This window comes from Apis laboriosa, unplaced genomic scaffold (assembly GCF_014066325.1).
Source record: "Apis laboriosa isolate Shangri-la unplaced genomic scaffold, ASM1406632v1 scaffold105_cov147, whole genome shotgun sequence".
NCBI lineage: Eukaryota > Metazoa > Arthropoda > Insecta > Hymenoptera > Apidae > Apis > Apis laboriosa.
Window position 1 is genome coordinate 333170 of NW_025220714.1, and position 27902 is coordinate 361071.

Here is a 27902-nt window from a genome sequence, read left to right on the forward strand (position 1 = left end):
TCACTGCATTTCGTTTTTCATATAATCAGAATAATTCTAAAAATTATTTGATTTTCATCAAATCGTTTTATTCAGTGACGATGATTATATATTAAAACAATGTGATTATATAAAAGAATATAATACAACGAGAAATAGAACGCGCTTACAAGATTGTAATCGAGCAGAAAAATCGTCGAACTTGTTTCCATAATTATATGTACATAGATGATGTTGAGAATCATAATAATAAATTCGTTGTTATTGCAAGAATTGAGAATTGTAAGATATAATATAATGTTGTTCATCCGACCAATAAAATCGGAAGCTATCGGTTCCGGGCAAAACAGGTTAGACTTCACAGGTGGCGCGTAAACCCCCTGTATTTTTATGAATAAATAAGATATTTTAAAAAAAAAAAAAAAAAAAAAAAAGTAAATCTGAAGTCTGTTTGGAGATGCCTTTCATAGGGATTATAAATGTAGATAATATATTATACATAATGAACATAAATACACTATATTATTATATATAAATAGTAAGGAGTAAATAGAATTATTATATATACGATGAAAATAATATTATTACAAGTAAATAAACTAATTAAAGATGAACAAATTTGATGATATCTTTATTATTCCATACCCATATTCCATACCTACATACGATAACTTTTTCCTTCGATATTTCACGATACATATATATATATACGCGTATATATATGTTTATGTATGTGTATGTGTATATATATATATATATATATATATATTTGTACTTTATTTATGACAATAATAACGGGAGTATTATTGATAATGTCAGTTGCAATTTTTGCGCATTTTTATTACAGACGTTTCATTACATTAACATAACAAAATCTATACTTTCAAGGTACATGATCGTTTAAAATGTTGTCTACCTGTGAGATCTTTAAGAATTATGCGCAGTGTTCAAGCTCCTGCACAGAGAACATTTATTAAGCTAAATTAGTCTCATTATTTAATGTCATTGTTTTATTTATTCCCATGAACTTACCGATCGCAAGCGCTTGGACACTTCGATAAGATTAAAGCGATCACAGACAGAGGCATTTCAAAGGTGATTGCTGTGAATACCTAAGTAGACACAGAGGCTAATACTTTTACGATTTCTAGGATATCCGTACTACGTAGGCATTCTCACGCATTATCACCGTTTTACGATAATAGAGGCTGCAAAACCGACAAATCGAGTTTGTAACGTAAACTCCGTGTCTTGCCTTGTGTAATGATCTATCTAATATAATATCGATAATGTAATTATATCGATAAAGCAGTGATTAATGTAAAATCGTATAATTGCATATTGTAACAATCTGAATATATTATATATATATAACTCGTATTTTTTTTTTTTTTTTTTTATCGATAATATTGTAAAATGTAAAAAGTATCATGTAAAGCAATCATCGAATTGGACGCCAAAATATCTTACGAGATAATAATAAAGATCGAAATATGATAAAAGAATTATTAATAATATTTTCTAAAAAAGTGAAGTGAATTCCTTATACCACGCTCTTGTTAAGCTCTCTGTTATTTATATGATCCGTCCTAGTTCGTCTATGATTATCCATAGTCAATAGAAAGTATTTACTTCTAGTAGACCGTCGTGTTATAGTTCTGAAGGCACTGTTCAAAAGTTGACTATTTTTTTTTCTTTTTTTTTTTGAAATAACAAGTCTTCAAAACATCTTCAAACGATCCGACATGGAAAATCGTTACAAACATCGACGCAATTTTCACATGCCCCGCTTGAACTATATCACAAAACTCAAAATAGAGTAGTTTCAACTTGACAGCCAGTGCCAATGCCAATGCCATATTTATCGGGTCTGTGATCGGTTAGGAATATCATGAGCTAGCAAATCGATGGTCAGAATTCAGGCTTATGATACGCAATGGCCGGTGCGTTCCATTAATTATGTATCAATATCGTATCATTATATTACACAAACGCTTATTAATTTAGAGGCACATTGCTAAGGGTCTTGGTTCTTAAAAGTTGCTCCCTACATTAATGACAACTTATGACAATCTAGCTATTATAATTATTCAGTACGACAGCGATTTGGCATATAATATGGAAACTGTACAAGAGAATATAAGAGAATATAATAATATTCAAACTATTGCTCTGTACACATAAAAGTAGAACATGGCTAAAAAGGCCGATATATTGTGAAAAAATTTTTTATAGTTTTAAGATGTTTCGCAAATTTGTATTTTGAGCTTATGAAGAAGAAGAAAAAAGAGAGTGAAATATAAAATTGTCGTGTGCAAAAAAAAAAAAAAAGAAATAATAATAATAATAATAATAATAATAACAAAACTTCTATTATATAATACAATTTTTCTACTGAATTTCCTTACCTAGGTAGGAAAACTTTGGCTACTGCTACATACTATTTGTACCTCGACAGAACCGCCGACTTTATGCTGCTAAGAACACTGATTGCGCATCTAGAATAAAAAGAATTGCACGCAGCACACACAGTATCTAAACCAGAAACAGATCAATTACATACTCAGGAAGACCTTAACAGTAGTATATATGCTCACGCTTTAATAAACCTGAATTCTACGCACAACGATCATAATATCAATTAAGCATTCACTATACTCAGAGATTCTTCCATTTTGGAATATTTAAATGGTTTTTCATTTATGGTTATTCATTACTGAACCATTTGTTGTTTATGTTCATAACTTACTTAAAAGCTCTTAGCCTTTAGAACAATACGTTCACGATATCGCTCTGAGATGCGAATGCTCTACAGAATGTACACAGTAGACAGCAAAAGCGTCTAGACCACAGTGTTCACATTTATTTCAATGCGAAACATTTTTCAAACTAGGGGAATCAGGCTGATGCAATGGCAGGCGTTTGACATATATATATATATATATATATACACACATGTATATACATATATATACATGTATATATATATATATATATATTTTTTATATATGTATATATACATATATAAAAGTTAATTCCTTAACATACAAAAATGGATAAATTTCCTAAAAAACGTGTAAGAACAATTCCCTGAATAGGTAATCACATGATAATCCTGTTCTCCAAATGACACATGTTCTTTTATAAAAACATAAAAAAAAATTTGTTTTAAATTAAAATTCTAAATAATGTATCATAGTTTAATACATTTTTGAAATTTGATGCTCCGTCAAAGTACCAGCCTGTATCCATCAACGTGAAGAAACAGTCATGTAATTCCGTAACGTCTAGACGCAGATATCACTTTCCTGCATCCAAACAAATGGAGCACTAGGTTAGATCACAAAAAGTATGGTGTAATATTTAAAGGTGGAATTACTCTTTCGGAATCAGGCACTGCCTGGAATAGCACTGGATTTCTTTGATCAACAGTTGTGAACTGTAAAATACTAGCTACATTACCACAGCGATAACAATAATTTGGAGCTGACCATACTGTTACAAGTTTATCATTAAACATATATCTATAACCTGTAAATAAAATCGAAATATATAAAATATAATCATAAAATTTTTCTTGCATTATTCTTAGTTATTTATTATTTATATACCTTCATGAACCAATTGATGAGCTCTACAAATAAGTTTAAGATCGTTGATTTCCATAAATTCATATGTTACTTTACTTCCAAATAACCAACCTGCTCCACGCGGACTAATAGTCCATGATTCTACATCTTCTGGATCGGACCAAACTAAATCACAAAAAGCACCTATAACGAAAATCAAAATAGTGTAAAAAGCTTCAATACATTCAAAAAAATAATAATTTTAAAAAACTTGTATAATACCTTTATGTGGAATTTCTCGATTTCTTTCAATTGTCCTAATTTGATCTAACGTTCTAATGGCTGGAGATAATCCACCATGCACACAAAGTACTTGATCATCAATTAACTAAAATTAAATAAAAATATTTGTATTTATATTAAATATATTAATCGAGTATTAAATTCATTTATTATTTACAAATACTAACGGCAGCAACTGCGAGTAAGTCGAACACCTTACAACAGTATTTCCATGCATTAGCATTGCCATATTTGTTTTGACACTCATCTGCATATGACATAACAAGCTTAATCACCATAAGTATTAGACATGCACAGTAATAGATTATTATTAAATATATTTTTTAAAATATATTGCATGAATGTAACAATTTTTATAATATATACTATAATATATACTAACCATAAAAACCATAAACATGGGTAATTTGTCTGGATTCATGATTTCCACGAAGTAATGTTATTCTATCAGACCATTTAGCTTTAAGTGTGAGTAGGCGGGTAAATGTTTCTACACTATAATACCCTCTATCTACAAAATCTCCCATAAATATATAATTTGTCTCAGGCACAGCGCCTCCATTACGGAATAATTCTTCTAAATCGTAAAACTAAAATAAAATAAATAATTATAACAATTATCAAACATTTTAGTTCGGTCAACATCGTTATCTCTAAAGATATCGATATCATATTGAGGTTAGAACAAAACTATAAAACTTACCTGACCATGAATATCTCCACAGACTGTTACCGGTGTAGATACTGGTTGAATATTAGATTCTTCTAATAATATGTCACATACCAAGTCACAAAGTTTCTAAACAAAATTAATTTAATTGTTAAGAGACAAACAGAGATTTCAAATAACCTATGAATATATATTTAATTTATCATCATATATAATAACAAGATATAACATAATTGAGATCATACTAAACAATATTTCTTATATATTGTTTACCTTAAGATCATTTTCGGGAAGATATTTGCATTCTTTTGCAAGTTCCATCCATTTATCGATGTCTGACATTTTGGACTCGTATCGTAGGAAAATACTGATCGCGCCCTCACTTACATATGTGTACACTGAATTTATAGTTGATTTATATTTTTATAAATTGTTTTACCGAAATAATTTCAATTAAATTTCCAATTTTTATTCATTTTACTCATAAAACCTTCTATTAAATATTCTATTTAACAAGGAATTACTTCTTTTCATCGCGTTAGACGCGAACTTAATTAACCTACTATGAAGAAAAATTAAAAAACACCAACTTTTATTCCCCACAATCCTTTCATATTATTGGTTCTAAATTATCTTTATAAAAAGGGAAATTATATTCAAAATTGAAAATTTTTTATCAAAAATATATTGAAATACATTTCCACTGTCAATGTCAATAAATACAAATATATCATGTCAGTATAGTTATTTTAACAATTTTAAGCATTCAACAATTTTGAAATAGATATTAGTTTTTAGAACACATGATATATCATCCAATAACAACATCGTTTTAATAAATTCTAGTAACTTTTGTTTTACTTTTGTACGTTTTAAAAGAAAATTTTAAAAAATATGTGATATTTAAAAATTTGATTATGTAAAATCAGATAAAATTTAATATTTATTTCATTTTGATTATATTTTATAAAATATATTAATAAAATAAAATTATATTTTATAAATATTCCACTTATTGAAAAATAACTATATTATATTTATTGAAAAGTAACTATGACTGGTATATTTAAAACTAAAAAAAATTTTTTTTTCATCTTTGATAAAATATCTAAAATAAATATTGATACTTTAAATGTATCATATATAATCTTTTATTACATACATACAATAATTTAAAATAATAATAATATATAATGCTATCAATTAAAAACCAATTATTATGGTGAATATTATTTTTCATTAAAAATTATAATAATATAATAAATATTATTATAAGAAAATTTGTATAAATAATTCTTTCATAAAAATATTTTTTTTAACATAAATGTTTATAGATTAAATATTTAATAACGACACTATTACTTTTATAAATAATATAATAAGTAGAATCTAATATTCTCATTGGTCGTTGTCTATTTTCTTAACGATTGTGAATGTTCCGCGCCAATGAAAATATTTGCCGCGTAAAAATTCAAAAATCAATTGACAAATTTGAAAAGAAAATGACTGTTTATCATGATAGGATGAACGCATAACAAAAGGTATAATTTTAATTTTCTTCGATAGCAAATCATCGTGGAACGTAGAAAAAGGTCAGCAGCAGGAGTACGATATGGATTTTATCTCACGACGAAAAGTGGGTCACATCAAAAGCGCCTGTGCGCACGCTTCGATTATCGATTGAAACGTTACGTGCCTTGAGTTCGTACGCTGGATCTCATTTATGTGAATGCAGTGACTGTGGATGTTCGTAGTGTGACTTTCTCGCAGTAGGCCAGTGGCTGACATCTTTCGTTTGTGGTCCGTGCATGATCGTGAGTTTCGGAAAAATGCGGTGAAATTCAATATACAGCGACGTGCCTTCGCGAAATCGGCCATTTTGATAGTGCGTGTTTCGCGAAAACGATAGGATCACTTTTGGCAGCTACCCTCAACGGTTGTGCGTGAAAGTGGTGGCAGCTCGGTGTCGCCCACAGGACACAGCCGTAAAACTGAAAACGATCGTGTTCTTGGGCTAGTGAGCAGTCTCAACAAAATGGCAGGAAACGCGGGTATGGAACAATTAATTCCGATTGTGAATAAGCTGCAGGATGCCTTCACACAGCTTGGGGTGCACATGCAACTTGATTTACCACAAATCGCAGTAGTAGGTGGTCAGAGTGCAGGAAAAAGTTCTGTTCTTGAAAACTTTGTTGGAAAGTAAGTATTTAATGTTCTGTCGTTTCATCGTTTTTCTTTTTTAAAACATTTTCAAATCTTTTGTGGATCAAGAATTCAAACGTTTGATTAAAGGCGTGGCGAACTACGCCACATTATAATTTTAATATCCGTCATCAATTATTTTAATTTGAATATCCATCTTTTCTATATTTCTTTAGGTTAACTATTTTAATCGATCGATCTTGTCATCAAAATTAACTATATCTTTATAATTCGTGGCCGCCTACACAGTGACCTGTCAAATGATATTCTTTCCCATTGGTGTAATATTTAACCTTCTACTGAATTGCTTGAAGTATACACATATAACGAAGAAAATTATTAATGCAATTGTTCTCAGTTTAGGTCATTTAATGATGTTTTCTATTAATTTAGCCTAGTTTAAAACTATGAATATATATATATATATATATATATATATATATATAAATTAATAAAGATATTAATTTCAATACAATTTTATACATCTTTTATATGTTATATATTAAATGTAATTTTATTATTTTAGAATAATTTTTATAATAGTATAGCTGATTAAAATTAATTTATAAATAATTTATAATTTATAAATAAATAATAAAAAAAATGATAAATGATACTTGAATATAAAGGTATAATATAATTATACCTTATATTGATATATGTTGTATTATATCTTTATAATACAACATATATCAATTTCTAATTTTTTTTTATGTTTCAAGTTTTAATATTAAAAAAGGAGAAATATTCATTTTATTGTTATTTAAATTTTTTCTTTTTTTACTATATTTCTTTATATAAATTTATGTTATCATATGATATATTTTTTAGTATTCTTTGATATTTCTTTTTTATATATATTATATATATATATATATATATATTTTTTTTTTAGAAAAGTACAATATTTTTTTGTTTCCAGGGATTTCTTACCTAGAGGATCTGGTATTGTAACCAGACGACCACTTATCTTACAATTGATTAACAGTACAACTGGTGAGTCATCATAGATAAATAGATTATAAATTTTATATTGAATAAAATATATATTTAAATATGTATAAATACATATGTATAAGAAATATACATATAAATATAATATATAAACATGGAAATTTATGAATAACAATTATTTCTAATTATTGATTTTATTAAACATAAAATTAAAAATAAACTAAAGAATGTTAAATTGTATAATAATATTTGTTATTTATTTTAATCATTTATATCATATTGTTTTTTTTTTTCTAAGAAATATTAAATTTTAATATAAATTTTAATAATTTCACATATTTTGAGGTTTAATATTACTTATCTATAAGTGTTGTCTATAGAAATTATCACATTTCCTGTAACAATGAACTTTTGATAAATAAGAAATCAAGAATATTTTAATTATTTAAAATTTTATATGTTAAAAAAATATAAGGTCATACAATATTATCATAAAATATAAATTATTTTTTTATTATAGAATATGCTGAATTTCTACATTGTAAAGGTAAAAAGTTTGTGGATTTTGATGAAGTACGGAAGGAAATCGAAGCAGAAACAGACAGAGTTACAGGCAGTAATAAGGGTATTTCTAATATACCAATAAATTTAAGAGTATATTCACCTAATGGTAATTATAATATTTTATTATATTTTATATTGGTTTACATTAATGTCTTGATTAAAATATATTTATTTTTATTAGTTTTGAATTTAACATTAATTGATTTACCTGGCCTCACAAAAGTACCAATTGGAGATCAACCAGTAGATATAGAAGCTCAGATTAAAGCTATGATTTTTCAGTTTATTAAAAGAGAAAATTGTCTTATATTGGCAGTAACACCAGCAAATACTGATTTAGCAAATAGTGATGCTCTTAAACTTGCTAAAGAAGTAGATCCTCAAGGTATTTATTTATATTTGATATTTAATATTAATAAATTCAATGAATATTTTTTATATTTTTTTAATTTTTTTAAGGTGTACGTACAATTGGTGTTATTACAAAATTAGATCTTATGGATGATGGTACTGATGCAAGAGATATTTTAGAAAACAAATTATTACCTTTGAGACGTGGGTATATAGGTGTTGTTAATAGGAGTCAAAAAGATATAGAAGGTCGAAAAGATATAAAAAATGCTTTGGCAGCAGAAAGAAAATTTTTCTTAAGGTATGGATCAATAATAAGAAATAATTGCATTAATAAATTATTTAATAAAAATATCTAAAATATTTCTTTATATATTAGCCATCCATCTTATCGGCATCTAGCAGACAGATTAGGAACACCATATTTACAACGTGTATTAAATCAGCAATTAACAAATCATATCAGAGATACTTTACCAGCATTAAGAGATAGATTACAAAAACAATTGCTTACATTGGAAAAAGATGTAGAACAATACAAACATTTCAGACCTGATGATCCTGCCATAAAAACTAAAGCTATGTTACAGTAAGTAGTTTCTTAATATGTATTATTATATATAAATTTATAATTTCTTCAATTGGAATAACTTTTATCAAATAATAGAAAATAAAATGAACCTTAATGACAATAATATATAATAATTATATCCTAAATAAATATATCCTATAATAAACATATATCTTCATAAACTAAATAAAATTTCTTTAAAATTAATTATGGGTAGAGGGTCCTGAAATTTTAGAATTTTTATTATTTTTCAGATCAATTCAAATATTTATGTAGGTATCATATTTTTGTTCATTTGTGTGTATTTGCATGAAAATTTTAATGCATAATGTATTTTTATATAACCAACTAAAGAGTGAAAAATAATAATTTTATTAACATAAAAGATCTTAATATATTAATGAATCATTTATTATTTAGCTTTACATTACTAAATATCATGACTCTCTGCCCATAGAACTAACATTAAGAATTAATGTTTGTGTATATATTTATTATATATTAATTGAAAGAAAAATATTTTTAAGGATGATACAACAACTTCAGTCAGATTTTGAAAGAACTATAGAAGGTTCAGGATCTGCACAAATCAATACAATGGAGCTTAGTGGAGGTGCAAAAATAAATAGAATATTCCATGAACGTTTTCCATTTGAAATTGTCAAAATGGAATTTGATGAGAAAGAATTAAGAAGAGAAATTGCTTTTGCTATTAGAAATATTCATGGTAAATGATTATTTTAATTTTGATAGCATTCTCAATTTCTATATATCAAGATAAACGAAAGTTGTTATGCTTATAAAAATAAGTTTTTAACAATAGTATAATGCCATAGGTATCAGAGTAGGTTTATTTACTCCCGACATGGCCTTTGAGGCAATAGTCAAGAAACAAATCAATAGACTCAAAGAACCTAGTTTAAAATGCGTGGATTTAGTTGTACAGGAACTTAGTAATGTTGTACGCATTTGTACTGATAGGGTGGGTAAATTTATTTTTAATTTAAAAAATTTTAAATGATGTTTAATATAATTTTTTTTTTTTTTTTTTTTTTTTTTGTATATTAGATGTCACGTTATCCCAGATTGAGAGAAGAAACGGAACGTATTATAACTACTCATATTAGACAACGAGAACAATTGTGTAAGGAACAATTGATACTTTTGGTTGACTGTGAACTAGCATATATGAACACGAATCATGAAGATTTTATTGGTTTTGCCAAGTAAGTTACCTACATTTTGTTATACATTTTTGTAGCTACTCAGCAAAATCAAAACAAATAATATAATAGAAGAGTTTTATTTTTAACAATCGCACATTTTAGCGCTCTATGTTGCTCTTATTCATGACTGCAGCTATAGATTTTACTATGTTCATATCTACAAAGTTTATTATTTCACATATAATAAATCTAAAATATTTCATAAATGTAATAAATAATATTTTTATTAACATGGAATTATTGTTTATATTTTTTAATTATTGTTTATAACAAACTTGATATATATATATATACTATAACATGAAATAATAAAATGATTTTATCTTACATTTATATAATGTTGGTAATTAGAAATATAATATAATTATGATTCTTGCTATTAAAGATATAATATTTTTTTAATATTTCTTTAATAACAAATATTGTAATGAAATGTTTTATTTCTAATTATACTGAATTTTTTAAAGAAAAAAATTTAGAAAAGGATTTTTCTAAATTGCAGTAATGAATTTTTTATTGCATGACTAATGTAAATTCAACACATAGTATAGTTCTCATAACGACAGTGTGCTTTATTAATACAAACACTATATTTTCAAAAAGTCTCATTAGTTCCGTTATGATTAATTTAAGCTTTTTATAAAATAAAAAAATGATTAAACAAATTCATCAACTATATATACTAGTTATATTAGTTTGCTTGCAAAATTTTTTTATGCAAATTAAAAATTATATATATTGATATATATTTAACATTATATCAATATATATGATATTTTTTATACCGTATTTTTCTGAAGTATTATAATTCAGAATATAATAATTTATATTTTTAAAAAAATTTATATTTAATATAACATTTAATAGTACTATTAGTTATACTTACATAACTTATATAATCAGATTTATACGGTATATTTTATTATCAGTGCATGTCTTGCTAAAATCAATTCACATTGCAAGCTTCAAAGTAGCAAATATTCTTAGTTTATTTTGTTCTTTAAAGCTAAGACACACATTTTTAGTATCATTAATAAATAATAAAATTTTTTGGTATTTTTTCTATTTCATACATTTATATGTATGATATATTTTGTCATATTTTTTGTCGTATTAAATTATATTTCACTTATATCTTTTTCTTTCTTTTTCTTTTCTTTTCTTTTTTTTCTCTCTTTCTCTCTCCAGTGTATTTATAATATTTTAATTTTCTTTTTAGATATTTTTTTATTTTCACTTATTTGACACTTCAACATATTCAAAATTATAATTCTTAAAGATATTACGAAAAATAGGTTGAAAAAAATATCAAAAATACTGATATTTTTAACAGCTTTAGTTTAATATTTATTCTATATCAAATATATAACATTTTATTTTACTTTACAATTTTTTAAATCATGTTTTATAAACTATAGAAAAAAATTTTATATATAATTTTCTTTATGTTATATTGTTTAGAATAATTTTTTGAATTAAGAAATAAGAATATTATAACTCTTCTAAAAAATTTTATGTCAGTAAAGGTAAGGCATACTTAATGTAAAAAACTATCTATGATTAACAATTGTTTTAAATATGTATTTTGTACTTCTTTTATATTTGCTATATTAACAAACGTATGTCTTTCCTTGAACTACATGGTATATACACATTTCCTGACATTTGTTTTCATTCATTGATACTTTATATTTCACAATTAAAAAAATTATTTAATTATATCGGCAGCGCGGCAGCCAGTAGCCATAATGCAAGGTAAGAATTATAAAAATACATTGGAACAAAGATTTACACTACATTTTTCTTCTTTTTTTATTATCACGCTCTTAATTTGTTATGCTTATTTTTTATTTAACTTTTTCTAGCTTTCAGTTTTACAAAAAAAAAAAAAAAACAGAATCATTAATAAGCAATATTAAATATATTTCCCATATAGTAAAAATTGAAAGTTATATTTTTCTAGTCTACTTTTTTTTTCTATTCTTTAATAAAGTCAAAATCTATAAGTTTTTATTCTATATTTTATTACTAATTTATTATATAACATCATAAAAAATTAGTATTATGGATACATATACATATATATATATATGTCTTAGATCATAAGAATGGCATTTAAAATATAATTTTACTTAATTGACATATTAAAATTTAAAATTTTTTATAAAAATAAAGAAATGAACTATTATAAAACATTGAATGTCATTATAAATAAATCATCATTGGCTACATTTTTTTATCTAATTTTATATATTGTAGAGTAAGAACCATAATTTATCAAAATTTTAAGATTTTGATTTTAATATTTCGTATATAGTTGCACAATTTAAATATATAAGTAAATAGACCATTCATTGCTACAGTCATTCATGAATACTCCAAATCGTATATATTTCATACAGCAGCATAAGATTTTAGTTTTCATCATTTTTCACATGATTTCACAATATATGTAATATTTGCTTCTGCAATTTTTCATGTGTTATGATCTGCAAAAAATATATATAATGTTAATTAAGTAGGAATAATATTGTGTGTATTACATGTTATAAATAATGTTTGCATATTCAAAATATTTAATCGTAATATCTAAAGCTGTATGAAAAAGTATGTGCATGGAGTTGTTGTGGCTGTATGTTATAATTCTTATATGTAAATTGAAACAATTTAAAAGGTAAACTTGTTTTTTTTTCGACACATGGAAATGTTATTATTAATAAATTATTAATCAAAAAGTATATCTTTCATTTATAATTTTCGAATCGTTAATCATAATTATAAATCAAAGATATATAATATATGTAATTATCTTTTCTATATTGTCGTTCTGTGACGTTACGTCTCGTTTTCAATATTTTTGTATTATAAACACACATTTTGAAAAATTGAATTATTTAACATTACAGTTTATTTATGGCATACAATTAAATTTGAAGTTATGTGAACGTTTGTGTAAGTTAATATAAAAATTATTGCTAGGTTTTTATCCCGCTAGATTTTTACACAAACTAACAAATTTTTGTGGCAAGTTGTGACAATGAATTTTGTACATAGGTACCTAAATATTTTTTTCTATTTGACATTTCATTATAAATTATACCTTATGTTGCAGTGCACAACAATCTTCAGAAAATGCTGTTAAATCTGGTCGTCATACATTAGGCAATCAAGTAATACGTAAAGGATACATGTGTATCCATAATCTAGGTATAATGAAAGGTGGCTCAAGAGATTATTGGTTCGTTTTAACGTCAGAGAGTATTTCATGGTATAAAGATGAAGAAGTAAATATCTTTTAATTATAACATAATATAGTTCAAAACATGTTACTATTATTTAACTTTCATGTATTATTTCTTTGTTTAGGAACGTGAGAAGAAATATATGCTACCTTTAGATGGATTGAAATTGCGCGATTTGGAACAAGGATTTATGTCTCGGCGGCATTTGTTTGCTTTATTCAATCCAGAAGGCAGAAATGTTTATAAAGATTACAAACAGCTAGAATTAAGTTGTGAGACTCAAGATGATGTTGATTCATGGAAAGCTTCTTTTCTCAGAGCTGGTGTATATCCTGAAAAATCAACAGAACAAGCAAATGGTGAAGGAGAGGTATGTTTCTCATTATATAATATTTTAAATATGTTATATATATATATATATATGCATTTAATTAAATATATTGCATATATTAAAAAAATGTTATGATATATTTAGATCCATTGCACTTAAATGTCATTCGTTTTAATAATACTTGTTTACTTTATATATATATATATAAGACAATATATAGCTGCCAGAAATTACGTTTAAATTTATTCATATAAATCTATGTATTGCTGATATTAATTCTAAGAATGGCATGTATCACGTGTGTACCGATTCTTAATTCAAGCTCGATAAAAATATATCAATCTGTTATATAAATCTTATTTATATGCATACATAATTCATTAATTTATATATTTTAATTTTAAAGAGGAGAAATTTATTTATTATTTATTATTATATTATTTTATTTACTAGAAAAGATTATTTTGATTTATTTTAGGATAAATCAAAACAACGGTACGAGAAAAACGGTACAGTTAATACGAAAAATGTAATTAAAATATTTTATTTGATATTATATTTTTAACTGTGTGATGATGTGATTAAATCGAAAGTAGTTTATTAATAAATTATTCTTAAAATTTTTGATAAATATGATATTATGAAAATAGTTATAATATGATAAAGATGATATCACATAATGTGATGCAATAAGGATGTTATTAAGATTAACTATTAAGCTTTTATTTTAACATCGCAATGTTCATGATTTTATATTATATTAAATATAACGATTGTATTGAAAAAAATTAATTTTTTATATTTTTTGAAAATATATTTAATCTAAAAAAAATTCTTTTTTAATGTATAAATATGAATTATATAGTTATTTATATATATAGTTTGCATATTTATCAAAATTATTCTTTAAAAATTAATTAGACTCAATATTGCATTTATTATAATTAAATTTGTTTGCTTCTGATCAACTAGGAAGGATATGAGGTTCGTAAATTTGAAAAAAATTTCATAGCTTTTTTACATAAAAACACACACACTTACACAAATATAATACCTCTACCCAGTTTTGCTTTTTTAATAACGAATACAATAAAAATATGTGTTGTTTAAGAAAATATTATTTTTCTGCTAATAAACATTTGAACATAAAATCAATAACACTTTATCGAGTATCGCAATATATTTTTTCATTTATGTTAATTAAATTTAACATTAAATATTTCTTTTTTAATAATTAATGCAGGAAATGAATTATTTCTATATATTTATAGGGTGGATCAGAAGCTCAATCATCCATGGATCCTCAACTTGAACGCCAAGTGGAGACTATTAGAAATTTAGTAGATTCATATATGAAAATTGTTACAAAAACAACTCGTGATTTGGTTCCAAAGACAATTATGCTTTTGATTATTAACAATGCAAAAGATTTCATTAATGCAGAACTATTGGCACATCTATATGCAAGTGGTGATCAGGTAAAATATACACGATGTATATCTAAGTTTAATTAATTTAATTAATTCTCTTTTTTAAGTTTATTCAAAATTCCTCATTCAGGAGTAAATGTTTCATTGTATATTGTAGGCTTCCATGATGGAAGAATCGCCCGAAGAAGCACAAAAACGAGAAGAAATGTTACGCATGTATCATGCGTGTAAAGAAGCACTTCGTATTATTGGAGATGTTTCCATGGCGACAGTGTCTACTCCAGTCCCACCACCTGTGAAAAATGATTGGTTAGCATCCGGCGAAAATCCAAGGTAACAATTATGTTATTATTTTCATTGTTGCTTATGCATTTAACTAATTCGGTATCTTTCAATCTTATACTGCCTGCTTTTGCCTCGTACACTTGAACACCGTTGAAACAGTCTTGGGTAAGATTTATCATATGTTTATTATATATTAAATAAATCTATTTTATAGATTTATATTTATTTATAGACTAAAATATTACAAATTTTAAATAAAATGTTTTCTATATCATACCAATACGATGATTATTATTTATTTTATATATAAATTTGTTACAGGTTATCACCACCATCTCCTGGTGGACCAAGACGTGGAGTGACACAGCCACCCCCTCTTTCTAGTTCTCGAGCTCCACCTCCAGTTCCTACGGGTGGCCGACCAGCGCCGGCTATTCCTAACCGACCTGGACCTGGTGGACCTCCGCCAGCCCGTGCTACACCTGGCCTACCTCCTCCTCTTATACCATCGTAAGTACCATAATATAATATAATTTCGTTATAAACTTATTTTTACTTGATTAAAACAGAAGTGTTATTTTTTGAAATAATATGGAGAATATTTAAAGAGACAAATAATTTGAACAACACTCTGTATCATCGAGTATTTTTCGATTGTCGAGTTTCTCACAAATTTTGCACAACAACGTTCTATCAGTTTGTATTATAAGGTGCCTTGTCTTAACAACAAAGTGGAGGTCCTATTTTTTTTTTTTTTTTATTTTTTTTTTATTTTAACTGAATATATTTTAAAAAAACAAATTTGCAGTTGCTTGTCCTCCATAGCTTTGTGTGATTGGGGCTTTGGTGCTAACTTCACTTTCTATTGCAGGCGCCGACAATAAGTCTTCGCACTAACTCGCCTATTCGCTATTAATTATATATATATATATATATCATATATCGATTGCATCTAGTCGGTGTATATTTTACACGAGATACAATTTCCTAATGCTATATGTTTTGTTTTTTGCAAATATTAAATATTATTATCGTCAATTAGAGGTGTGTAATATAAACAGTTATACAAAACTAAGCGAAATATATTCATGAATATATTTATATTAGTTTAGAGATTAAAAAGAGCTTCCAAAAATTTTGCGAGTAATTTTATCTTCTATTGTTCATTATATATCAATATCAATAATCTATCCAATTATTTCGTGGTCCAATTATTTCGTAAGAACGACCAAGAGATCATTATCCATATTTTTTTATCATTTTTTTTCATTTTATTTTCAAGCAATTGTTGCGAATTTATCGCACATATTGTTTTCAGAATCATTCTAAATAAATATGTACAATATCTATGTAATGTAATTTGCACACCTCTAATTAAGAATTTAAATGTCTACGATACATTTAATCGATATTAGTGAGGAAAAGAAATAATATCTAAGGAATCATGGTTCATTCGCGACATATGAAAATATATATAAAAAAAAAAAAAAAAAAAATAGATAAAACGACGTTTGTTTCACTGTAAATTAGTTCAATGGAATTGTACATGATGCCTGTATATACAATTAAGAAAGAATGTTGTAAAATAAATGGTTTTGAGTTCTTATCGCAGGTGGTGGATAAGTATTCATTCGTTTACTAACAGCATGACATTTTTAATTACGAATTAGCCGCACTAATCGAATACACTTGCAAATATCATTCGCAATATTTTGATCGATATATAGAGAAAAAAAAAAAATATATCATACCAGAGGATATGATACCGCAAGTATATATGTGATATAAGATATTGCAACAACAAAGTGTTACATTTTGAAAGCTTTTTATATAAATATCACATTGCTTTTTCGCCATCGTTTCTTCCATTTGATGATTAAATACTTGAGCAGAAAAAAAAAAAAAAAAGAAAGAAAATCGATTCGAATTGTTGTCAATTATTCAATTAGGGAAGGATGTGTCGGTGCCTGCATTGAAAATATTTTTTTNTTTTATTATTATTATTAAACAAACATCACTGTATTTTGTAATTGATCGTTAAATTCGGCTAACTAGTTTGATGAATTGATGAGTAGAATAACGCGTGTGTCGCTTTTTCGAGTCATGCGAGAGGATTTTATATGCATATATATATAGAACATTATTAAAAGTTTCACGAGGATGCACGATATCATTAGGTTTAATTTTAATTCGTCGTGCATTGTATGTATATTATATTAGTTGAAATTGTGATACATATATATATTAATCGAACTCTGTATAGTATAATATTGTTAAGGCATTGAAAACAAATGAGATCTGTAGTAAAAGCTGAGTGTCCGTGGTGTATGTTTAGTCGTGGGGGTGGTCTTCAGCAGAGGGTGACGCAAGCTGCGACGCAGGCCGCTGCTAATGCCGCCGTGAACGAGCTGATGGATGCATTCAAGATCAAGTAAATAGACTCTTGTTGTCTCATAATCCTATTTTTTTTATATATATACATACATACATACATATATATATAAACACACACATATATATATATGCGAGATATTTGCCCTTTTTAACTACTGATGATAAATTATTATGGGTAATCTTGTTTAAGTTGCGCTACGTAGATTGGTAGACTGTTCAGGGTTGAGAATGAAAACTAATTCAATGTCTCACTGTTTTTTGATAGAGTGTTCCTCCGATAACAATGTTTGAGCGTTATAACCAGCTATGTTTTTTTTTTTTTTTTTTTCTTCTTCTTTTTTCCCCTCCCTTTTCTTTTTTAATCTTCTTTGCTCCCTCTCTTTCTCTCTCTCTCTTTTGCATGATCCGAGAAAAAATTGGATTAACAGCGATGATGTTGCCTTGCGAGATATAGATGATATAAATATATACGTATTAGAAAAAGAAAAGAAAAAAAAAAGGACAGAGTACGGGCGTCTATGCGAAGAAAAAAAAAATATATATATATATAAACAAGTGTGCAAGGGAAAGTGTTGTGTATATTTGTAACACGTGTAATTTGCTTCGTTATATTCCATATGTATATTATTCTTACCTCGTAAAGTAGTTTATTGTTAAAAAAAAAAAAGGAAATAAATGTGCTTTCATAAACTAGTAGAGTAACGATCTGTATAGTGTAATTCCAAAAAAAAAAAAAAAAATGAAAAAAAAAAGAAAGAAAGAAAAGAAAAGAAAAAAAACACGAAAATTGTTCGACTCGATAATATGATGAGATATGAATGAATTGAAAATTTAAGATTTGATATGAAACAATTTATTGGTGTTTCAATTTTAATGTTTAATGATATCGAATATTCGAGATACGATGATCTTCTCGCTGATAGATATTTAAAAAAAAAAAAAAAAAAGAAAAAAAGAAAAAAAAGAGAGATTATGTATTATCTTCTTTAGATTGACATATTTGTGTCTCCAGTGAATCTATATCCTGGAAAGTCTACCAGAACCCTACAAATGTGATCAAAGGTAGTTTCGATTAGGCGAAATTCTATTAAAGCAAGGCGTGAAAAAAATAGATTGAAAATTCATTTAGATTGCGTAAAAAATTCGTTTTTCATATATAATTTGCATATATAATAGAAGAATAAAAGAAGAAAATGTCATGCTGTTGGGAAAAAAAAAAAGACAAACAAACATTATCGCGAATTCATTGTTCGTTTTTCGATCGTATCTCATCGATTAATTTAGTCCAATCGGCGATATAAACTGCGTTACACCGAATATGTTTAAGCATCGTAATTATTAATTGCGCGACGCAAATAGAATTTATTATTATACGTAAAAACGAACACAGGATACACAATGTTTCTCTACCTCTTCTAAGAAATCATCGACATTTTGTTTCTTATTCCTAAAATATTATTAAAATATTAAAAATATCGTATAAAATTATACATATAAATATATATATATATACATACATTTAATAGCTAATATCCCTAATGAAATATTAATAACAGAAAAAAAAAACGTGCTCAGACATAGGATGTGATATAGCGTAGACTGCTTCGAGGATTTTGCATGAAAATCCTGAGTCGCGAAAAAACCCTCTCTCTCTCTCTGAATAGTCTTAAAAAATGAGAAAAAAAAAGACATTAATACCGCATTGGAATAATACGTATATATATATATATATATTACGTATACATATACATATATTACAATCGTGTACGTTACAATGTATAATGAATGTATATCACTGAGCGAGCGTTCAGAAAATACGTTATATATATATATATATATTTCGAGAAGATATTTGTTGTTTCCTATGCTCTTCGATCGTGGTTAGCGAATTAAATTAATTATACATGTACATAAATAAGGGGAAAGGAATATATATGATATACTTTGTAACATTCTTGTAATTAAATAGTTGCACGAGCCGCGATGTACTTTCGCGTAATAACGGTTTCTTGATGATCCACGAATATCACTATATATTCGTAATATTTATATATATATATATAAATACGTATATAATTTTAGATAAGATTATACGCGAAAGAAAACTTACGAGGAAACGAATCGTTTGATATTTATTTTTACTTAAATTTTCGCTGTTTCGTCTTCCGACCTTTATATTCTAATTTCATAACTTCGATAATTATAACAAATTATTATTAACGAAAGATGTTATATTCGATGATACATTGAACGGAATTTGTATCGTAATCGATTGATCGTCGTTGCAAAACTTCGACGCCATCTGTTGGCTATAAATCGTATTAATAATATTTATTCGATCGAGCGTAAATTTTTCGAATTTTTATCCGTTTCCACGAATATTTTTTTTTTTTTTTTTTTTCATAGATAAACATAGATATTTATGCATACAAATATATCTTTCAACGAAACATAAAAATTACGTTCACAATTACGAAAGCAGCGCCACTGCGAAAGAGCAGGTTTCGAGTCCTTGTGTACCTTCGTGACCGGTGACGCGTGGAAGATCGAGGACAATGATCGAAGTGCAATTATACGAAGAAGAGAAACGAAAGAATGAGAGGAGAAATTATTTTTCGTTACAGCGAAATGTCGATGGTCTCCCTTGAAATTAAATAACAATCGTAGTGAAGAGTCGACGACATTCTGGACTCGTATTTCTCGCGTCACTGTGTCCCTCTCTATATATGTTCTTCTAATATCATATCGCAAAGATATCGAAATTCCGATCGACGTGTAATCCACTCGAAAAGGCCTAACAAATGATACATTAATAATGTTCACTGATATCACTTCATCATACAAAGATGCATTTATTTATACCATATTTGTTATAACAACCGCCATCTTCCTTTCCAAAAACTTCATTGTAACATGTGCGCGTAACACGTGCGCATAACACGTGCGTGTAACACGATCGATTTGTTCTAAGGATGATAATTTTCCAAAAAAAAAAAAACGATTACTCAAAAAGAATATTATAATCTCGTCGAAAGCACATCGCGCTCGTGAATCGAATTTATTTATCATCATCTCTTTGTTCATCGACACTGGACACGAACACCTTTTAATTTAGATTATTCGATGGGTATTAATAAATTAAACTAATTCTATCGGATACCGTTGCTCTCGAAAAATGAGAAAGATGAACGGAATACACACATATACAATATAAAATTTTCGCGAGCAATCATAAGAGGTATTATTGTAATGTTATTGTACAGATATATATATACGTATATATATATATGTCTATTGATCACATTGATGCACCGTCGTAATCCCAGAATTAAATAGACCCGTATGTTGCGGTTATTACAGAGATGATTGTGATTATGATAATTACAATTATAATAAGTACGGTTAAATATTACGAGTCGTATTAACGACGTCATTATATATTGTATATTGTGTAAGGTAAAAGAGATATTATATTATTCTTTTCGGTAGCATGTTCATGTTTCCTTGTTCAGTAGATTGCGAAACTTTTTATTTTCGTAAAAAAAAAAAAAAATAACTACATACCATACTTTACCGTTATCACTCCCTCGAAACAGATCTTATTGTGAATATTATAAGGAGACGATAGAGATGTAAGAATAGATGTAGACATGCCTTGTACGAGGCGTAGCGTTTCAATAATATTGGGCATATCAAATAGTAGAAACGTGGAGAGAAAGATCGTTCTTCGAGTAGTCCTTTGAGATTTTTCAAAGTTCGTCGATATTTTGGAAAGAAAGGAGGGGGGAGGGGGGATTCCACTCTTCGAGATTACATTCCAATTTTTTTTTTCTTTTTTTTTTTTTCCTACATTATTTTGTACTTTTTCTTATGACAATAATTAAAAAATATTGATCAAGTAAAATATTTTTGTAATATTTTTATAATCGTTAAAATTTTCGATGATCGTTATTTTCGTTTTAAGCCTCGTAAACATTTCGTGATGTAATTTTCGATTAATCGCGTGATTTTTTTTCTTTTAATATTTTCACTTTTATGGAGGGAGGGGAGAGGAGGGAGGAAGAAAAACTTTTCGATAATTGTTAATGATAATTGTGGATCGGATGGAAACTTTATTTCAAGCGTTACAACGAAAGACGACAAGTAAGGAAATCTTATCATTCCTTGAATCGTGAAGATTTTCTTGGAGAAGCTTCACGATTTTCCGTCTGATGTTTCTTTGCTTTCGTACCGTCAATTAAACGATCGATCGATCCTTTCGTTTTTTATATCGATCCGTGATACACGTTTTACGTATCATGCTTAAAAAAAAAAAAAGAAAAAAAAAACAAGGGTCCTTGAGAACGAACTCTCAGTTTTCGTGATTCTGAAAATTCAATGAAAATTGCGATGTTTTAATCACGTCACTGTTGCACCATTGTTAGATTCAAAGAGAGAAGAAAATCGTTTGCCACATTATGTGAAGCATAGAACTGTTACAGTATTACCTAGCATTTAATAATCGTCCAATCGAGAGGCTAAATCTGAACGCGTCTACATAATAAAAATAAAATTAATCCAATACATTTCCAAGCTCGAGTTAACGATTCCACGATGATTTGTCGTGTGTTCATTAAAAAAAAAAGATTCTCTTTTAAATTTCCTTCCTTCTATGACAGTAAATGCGTTCAGATCGTCATCTACGATCCAGAGAGAGGAAGAGAAGAGAAGATTAAAAAAAAGAGAAGAGAATCGCGCAAAGGAAAAGACAGAGAGAACAGATCACAGATGTGAAACGCATCCTATTCACGCGACGAGATTATTGTTATATATATATATATATACATGCTTCCATCTAAAGCCTTAAATATTATAATAGCGAGATTCTAGTTAAAAAAAAAAAAAAAAAAGAGAGGAGAGCTTAACGTGAGATCGATAAGTAATAACCGAGCGTGATTCTGTGTATTGTACATCGCGGGTCGAGTGTAAAAAGAAAAATACAATCGCACGTGATGAAAAACGTGTGTGGAATTATTACGGTAGACGAACGATAGAGATGAATTATGTAATTAACGAGAAGTCGATGGAAACACGATTCGCGGTTCGAATTATTTTCACGTTAATATTTAGATCGGCGTTGCGTTTCGACGAATCGTAGATAATAGAGAGGACTAAGTAACTCGCGTGTCATCGATGTGAATTCACCCTTGACCAAGATAATATAATTTTCGAAAAAAAATTTTTCGTTTTTCCAAATGTTTTTTCGCGAAAACAATTTTGAAATTAGAGCTTCCTAGCTTTTCGATCCTTACCTTATTATAGCGGATTCGTAACAATTATTTTTATACCCGTTATATACCTCTAATTTTGATAGAGACAATTTTTTTCTACTGCGAGAGGAGGTAGAGTTTCGATGGTCGATGTTCATTCTCGAGCGTTTGTTGTTGAAAAAAAAAAAAAAGAAAAAAAAACATTTCATAAATGAAACAAGGGTGAGCATTGACAAGGGGTTACTTAGCGAATTATTCTATATGGATTGTGCACCTAACACGATTCACTATGTTGTAATATTGCGCGACAGGCGCGTGATATATGCATACACTGTTTTATTGCAATATAAATGTGTATATAGGATCTAACATGTTATAGATTCGAGAAATAATATATATATATATATATATCCATATAGATATACATGTATAGATATGTATATATATATACACACACACGTATATACGTAAAAGAAACGAGAATTCGGAGAGAAGCGTGTGTTGTTATCTCTTTTATTACCGGAAACGCATTTCCGCCGGGGAAATTAGTCTGTCCGATCAGATAGCGTGCGGTTTCTGCGGTTGGATAGTATTTTAATTATTGTAACACTCGTATTCCATGTGTTGATTTGTCGTTTAATATGTCGATTTGTCGACATGTAACGCAATGTTTTTTTTTTTTTTTTTCTATATATATATATATATATGTTTCACTAATATCCCTCTCTTGATTTTCGCTTGATTCCATGTATCGTCGCGTGCAAATAACAAGCATTATTTTTAATAGAGAATGTGCGAGATTATCCTGATTGTCCCCGCACGCTGGAATGCGTATTCGCGTTCTGCGTTTCTTTTTTCTTTTTTTTTTTTTTTTTTTTTCTTCTCTGTCCCTTCGATCAAACTACCAACGTCCAACGTCTGTCCCTTTAATATATTTACACCTTAAAAGCATCCAGGATTTTACCTCGTGAAGTATTACGAAGTATTATTGTTATTATTATTATTATTATTATTATTATTATTATTATTATTATTATTATTATTATTATATACATAAAAATCAATTCAATTGTATTTATCTGTATTCAAAGGACGTTTGAAAAGATTGCGATTAAATGTTAAGATCGAAGATATCGATATCGATATTTTTGATAAATTTGAAGAAAGAGATATTAGAAATTTTTACGAAATAACGTCGTAACGTCGTAGAACGAACGTCCTTTTTATACATTGTTCATTTTTGCATGCGTTTTTTTTTTTTTTTGCTACTGCTTGAGCATGTTGTGCAAATCTTGGATAATTATTTTTTTNTTTTTTTTTTTTTTTTTTTCTTTTGGCAAATCATTCCATTCCATTTGCGTTGTACTTGTGATCATACCGTTTCACTCTTTTGTTAATAATTTGTTCGTGTGTATACACAAAAAAAAATTCATTGCGCATCTTCCGTCATTATTTATATTTATCTACATCGTACAATGAAGATAACAAATGTTCGTTGCACTTTACTTCCCAACATACATTTCCAACGATCACGATCACTTCTCTTATCACTTTTATTTAGTATAGTATAGAATATATATATATATATATTTATATATGTGAATATATATATATATATAATTATATTCACATATAATATTCATTCTCATATCACAGCTTTGTAGAATCGAATATTAGCCCGATACCCGATTAAATTTATTTCCTCGAATTCTGTCCGCGTGCAAATTAAAAAAGCAAAATAAATTTAATTGGTCGCCGCGAATAGTTGCTGCGAAGCCCTTCGAATCCGAGATAAAAAAAAATGAAATTTCGAATATATAAATCGAGACGATGAAAATAAATCTCGTCTCGCGTTCGAGGGGCGGGCTTGATGTCGTTTTAACACATTATTCACGCGCTTTGATTTAATCGATTTAAAAAAAAAAAAAAAAAAAAAAATTCGAATCGTCCCTCATCGAATTATTACAATGCCTCGCATCCGAATACTTAATCACTGTCTATGTTATAGGCGTCCCGTACCCAATATTCCTCCCCGAATTCCCGACAGACCGTACTACGGCCGATTAAACTGAGCTAGTCCATGGAAAGCACACGACACCTGTGCACACCCCACGCCCGAGAGTATTCGAAGAAAGAGTTTCGTTTCCGAAACGAGCCGATGACCGGGGACACGAGCTCAGCACGAGACGAGAAAACGGTGGAAGACAATGTGATGGTTTTTACCTACCGACGCATTGACTGATTCGAAATGATGATGGGTGACGGTGAGAGAGAATCCAAGGTTTCGGGAGAGAATCTTCCGAATTCGAGAGGAGCGCAGGACGCGTCGCGTCCTATTCTTTTTTTTTCTCTCTTTCTCTCTCTCTCTCTCTCTCTCTCTCGAGATCTTCGCCCTCCTTTAATCTTGGCTATGTACAAAAAAAAAAAGAAAAGAAAAAAATAAGAAAATGTCTGATCTTCGTCGCGTTGCGCGTGTGAAGAGGAAGATTTGATTGGATGAAAAAGGAGGGAATTGATGGACGAGGAGGAGGAGGAGGAGGAGGAGGAGGAGGAAACAAGGAGGAACAAGGCTGTGCCACGAAAACAAAAGGGAAGAGAAAGAGGGACCAAGAAATGATGAACAGACAGGGGCAAGGCGAGGGAAAGCGACGTGTATATATATATATATATATATATGCATATATATATATATATATGTGTGTGTGCTGTGCCTAGTCTGTTATATCTATCGATGGTCGACAGCCGGAGATCCAATCGGTCACTTCTACTTCTTCTTTCTCTTGATATTTCGTCTTCTATGTTATTTATAAATACCGTTTAGAATTACGTGTTTTAGCTGTTAAGTATTAATAGACTCGATGCCGCTCGACGCGCGCGATTAAAGCTGGAGGATTGGTTATAAATGTTAAGAAATGGGTCTTCCGGCAAGAAGCGACGCAGTTGTTATTTTTCGAAATAACCGATTTCGTCCTTTTTTCCTTCATTAACGGTTATAATCAGTATTATAATAAGTAGGAAACGAAATTGCACGTTCTTGCGATTATAAACTCAAATTGATCAAATTTTTATAATAAAATTTTTAATCCGTTGTTCATTTTTGTTTGGAATCTTTTTTTTTTTTTTTTTTTTTTTTTTTTATATATAACTTAATATATAAATTAACGAAACCACGTATTATATCGGGCTAAAGTTTTAAGTTTCGATGATTGAAACGCTCGAACGTTAAATTCTTAGAAGATAGCTTTATTATCTATGCAAAATGAAATATTTTATTACTCAACGTATTTAAATATAGAGCGATAGGAGTCGATACGGTTCGATCGACTTAAAAGTAATTTTTAAACTAAAGCAATACTGGAGATTTTCTAGTTATAAAGTATTCATAGTTAGAGGAAAACATAATTTAATTTAGTGATTGATTGGCGCTTCTTGTCCGAGGACTCGGTAACAAGGTATTGTTCAAATGAGATTCGTGGACGACGTAACGTGCAACCCGATTACCTCGATTTTAGAAAAACTTACTAGAGCAAAAGAGTACACACGGTTCACCCTACGAATCGTTCGATCGAACGGGTGAACGAAATGCGAGACGATATTCAATCGACCACAGCATTCCAGAAACGCCTGTGTGCAAGCTTGTTTGCGAAACGTAAAAAAAAAAGAAAAGAAAAAAAAAAAAAAAGAAAAAAAGAAAAAAAAATATATATATATATTATATATTTTATATAGAAATGAGGAGAAAATTACGTGGATACCTCCTCGCCTGATGTTCATACTAAACGTAACACTTCTTTTTTTTTTGTACGATTAATTTATTGAAGTACGATCACGATGCCATTTTACAGCTCGAGTTTATAAGAAACAATTACGATAAACAACAATTTATTGAACAACGAATAATCAAAGTGTGGGAAATTTCTTATTATGTAATTTTTTTTTCAAAAGGTTTGAAAAATGTAGAAACAAAATTATATAGGTGTATGTATGTATAGAGCGCGAAATTTCTCGTCTAATAACTTTGTTCATTTTTATCTATTTTTATTGTTACATTTGCATCTTGACGCGATATATATATATATATATATATATATATATTGTTATATATTGCGTGATAGATGCTTTTTTCTCGAGAGAACGAAAAGAGCCAAGATTTATATTCATCGAAAAAAGAAAAAAGAAAAAAGAAAAAAAAAACAAACAAAAAAAATAACTATTATAATTTTAAACGGAGGCCAATGTTGTAGAAGAAGGAAACAAATTGTACATATATAAAAATCAGATACGAGTAATAGTATTACATATCGATTTATCGTGCTAGGGAAAAAGAATTTTCTTTCTTTTTCCTTTCTTTTTTTTTTTTTTTTTTCTCTCTCCCTCCCCTCTTTTTCTTTCTCTTTTTCTTTTTGTATTAAACCAAACATCACGCGTCGATAGCCAACGCGCTATGATATACGACACCGACTGACGACTAATGTACCTAGGACATATCAGGACGAATCAAATAAATGATATTTAATACAAATCGATGATATAGTTGAATGAGAATATCCTGATCAATTTTTCCAGAACATTTGAATCTTCC

The 27902-nt window shown here is 28.0% G+C and overlaps 2 protein-coding genes across 10 annotated transcripts; one reads left to right on the forward strand and one right to left on the reverse strand.

Moving 5' to 3' along the window:
* Positions 1-801: 801 nt before the first annotated feature.
* LOC122710351 (serine/threonine-protein phosphatase 6 catalytic subunit) lies at positions 802-5019 on the reverse strand. Its single transcript, XM_043928147.1, has 7 exons — positions 4795-5019; positions 4555-4650; positions 4234-4441; positions 4019-4098; positions 3831-3936; positions 3591-3752; positions 802-3510 (listed from the first exon to the last, which is right to left on the reverse strand). The coding sequence occupies exons 1-7, from the start codon at positions 4861-4863 to the stop codon at positions 3320-3322; spliced, it is 912 nt and encodes a 303-aa protein (XP_043784082.1). The 5' UTR covers positions 4864-5019; the 3' UTR covers positions 802-3319.
* Positions 5020-6101: 1082 nt separating this feature from the next.
* LOC122720908 (dynamin) lies at positions 6102-27846 on the forward strand. 9 transcript variants are annotated; one of them, XM_043947987.1, is made up of 18 exons: positions 6106-6720; positions 7646-7719; positions 8198-8347; positions 8423-8626; positions 8701-8893; positions 8972-9181; positions 9691-9890; positions 10000-10145; positions 10232-10389; positions 13502-13673; positions 13756-14001; positions 14441-14491; positions 15234-15440; positions 15550-15725; positions 15837-15842; positions 15999-16187; positions 18013-18108; positions 25329-27846. In XM_043947987.1, the coding sequence occupies exons 1-18, from the start codon at positions 6557-6559 to the stop codon at positions 25390-25392; spliced, it is 2706 nt and encodes a 901-aa protein (XP_043803922.1). In that variant the 5' UTR covers positions 6106-6556; the 3' UTR covers positions 25393-27846. The 9 variants fall into 9 exon arrangements, with proteins under 9 accessions (XP_043803995.1, XP_043803986.1, XP_043803922.1 ...); XM_043948007.1 differs by lacking the exon at positions 14441-14491 and adding an exon at positions 14935-14946 and having other exon boundaries at positions 6108-6720; XM_043948060.1 differs by lacking the exons at positions 18013-18108; positions 25329-27846 and adding an exon at positions 16549-17152 and having other exon boundaries at positions 6102-6720.
* The last annotated feature ends 56 nt before the right edge of the window (positions 27847-27902 follow it).

What these genes read in the sequence shown, in the direction of transcription:
- LOC122710351 (XM_043928147.1), bottom strand. Translation starts at nt 4,863, where the DNA reads ATGTCAGACATCGATAAATGGATGGAACTTGCAAAAGAATGCAAATAT. An exon ending in CCATGTTTATGGTTTTTATG is followed by an intron (nt 4,099 to 4,233) that starts GTTAGTATATAT and finishes TGTCATATGCAG; the next exon opens with ATGAGTGTCAAAACAAATAT. An exon ending in TCATCAATTGGTTCATGAAG is followed by an intron (nt 3,511 to 3,590) that starts GTATATAAATAA and finishes TTTTATTTACAG; the next exon opens with GTTATAGATATATGTTTAAT.
- LOC122720908 (XM_043947987.1), top strand. Translation starts at nt 6,557, where the DNA reads ATGGCAGGAAACGCGGGTATGGAACAATTAATTCCGATTGTGAATAAG. An exon ending in TAAAGAAGTAGATCCTCAAG is followed by an intron (nt 8,627 to 8,700) that starts GTATTTATTTAT and finishes AATTTTTTTAAG; the next exon opens with GTGTACGTACAATTGGTGTT. An exon ending in AAGCAAATGGTGAAGGAGAG is followed by an intron (nt 14,002 to 14,440) that starts GTATGTTTCTCA and finishes GATTTATTTTAG; the next exon opens with GATAAATCAAAACAACGGTA.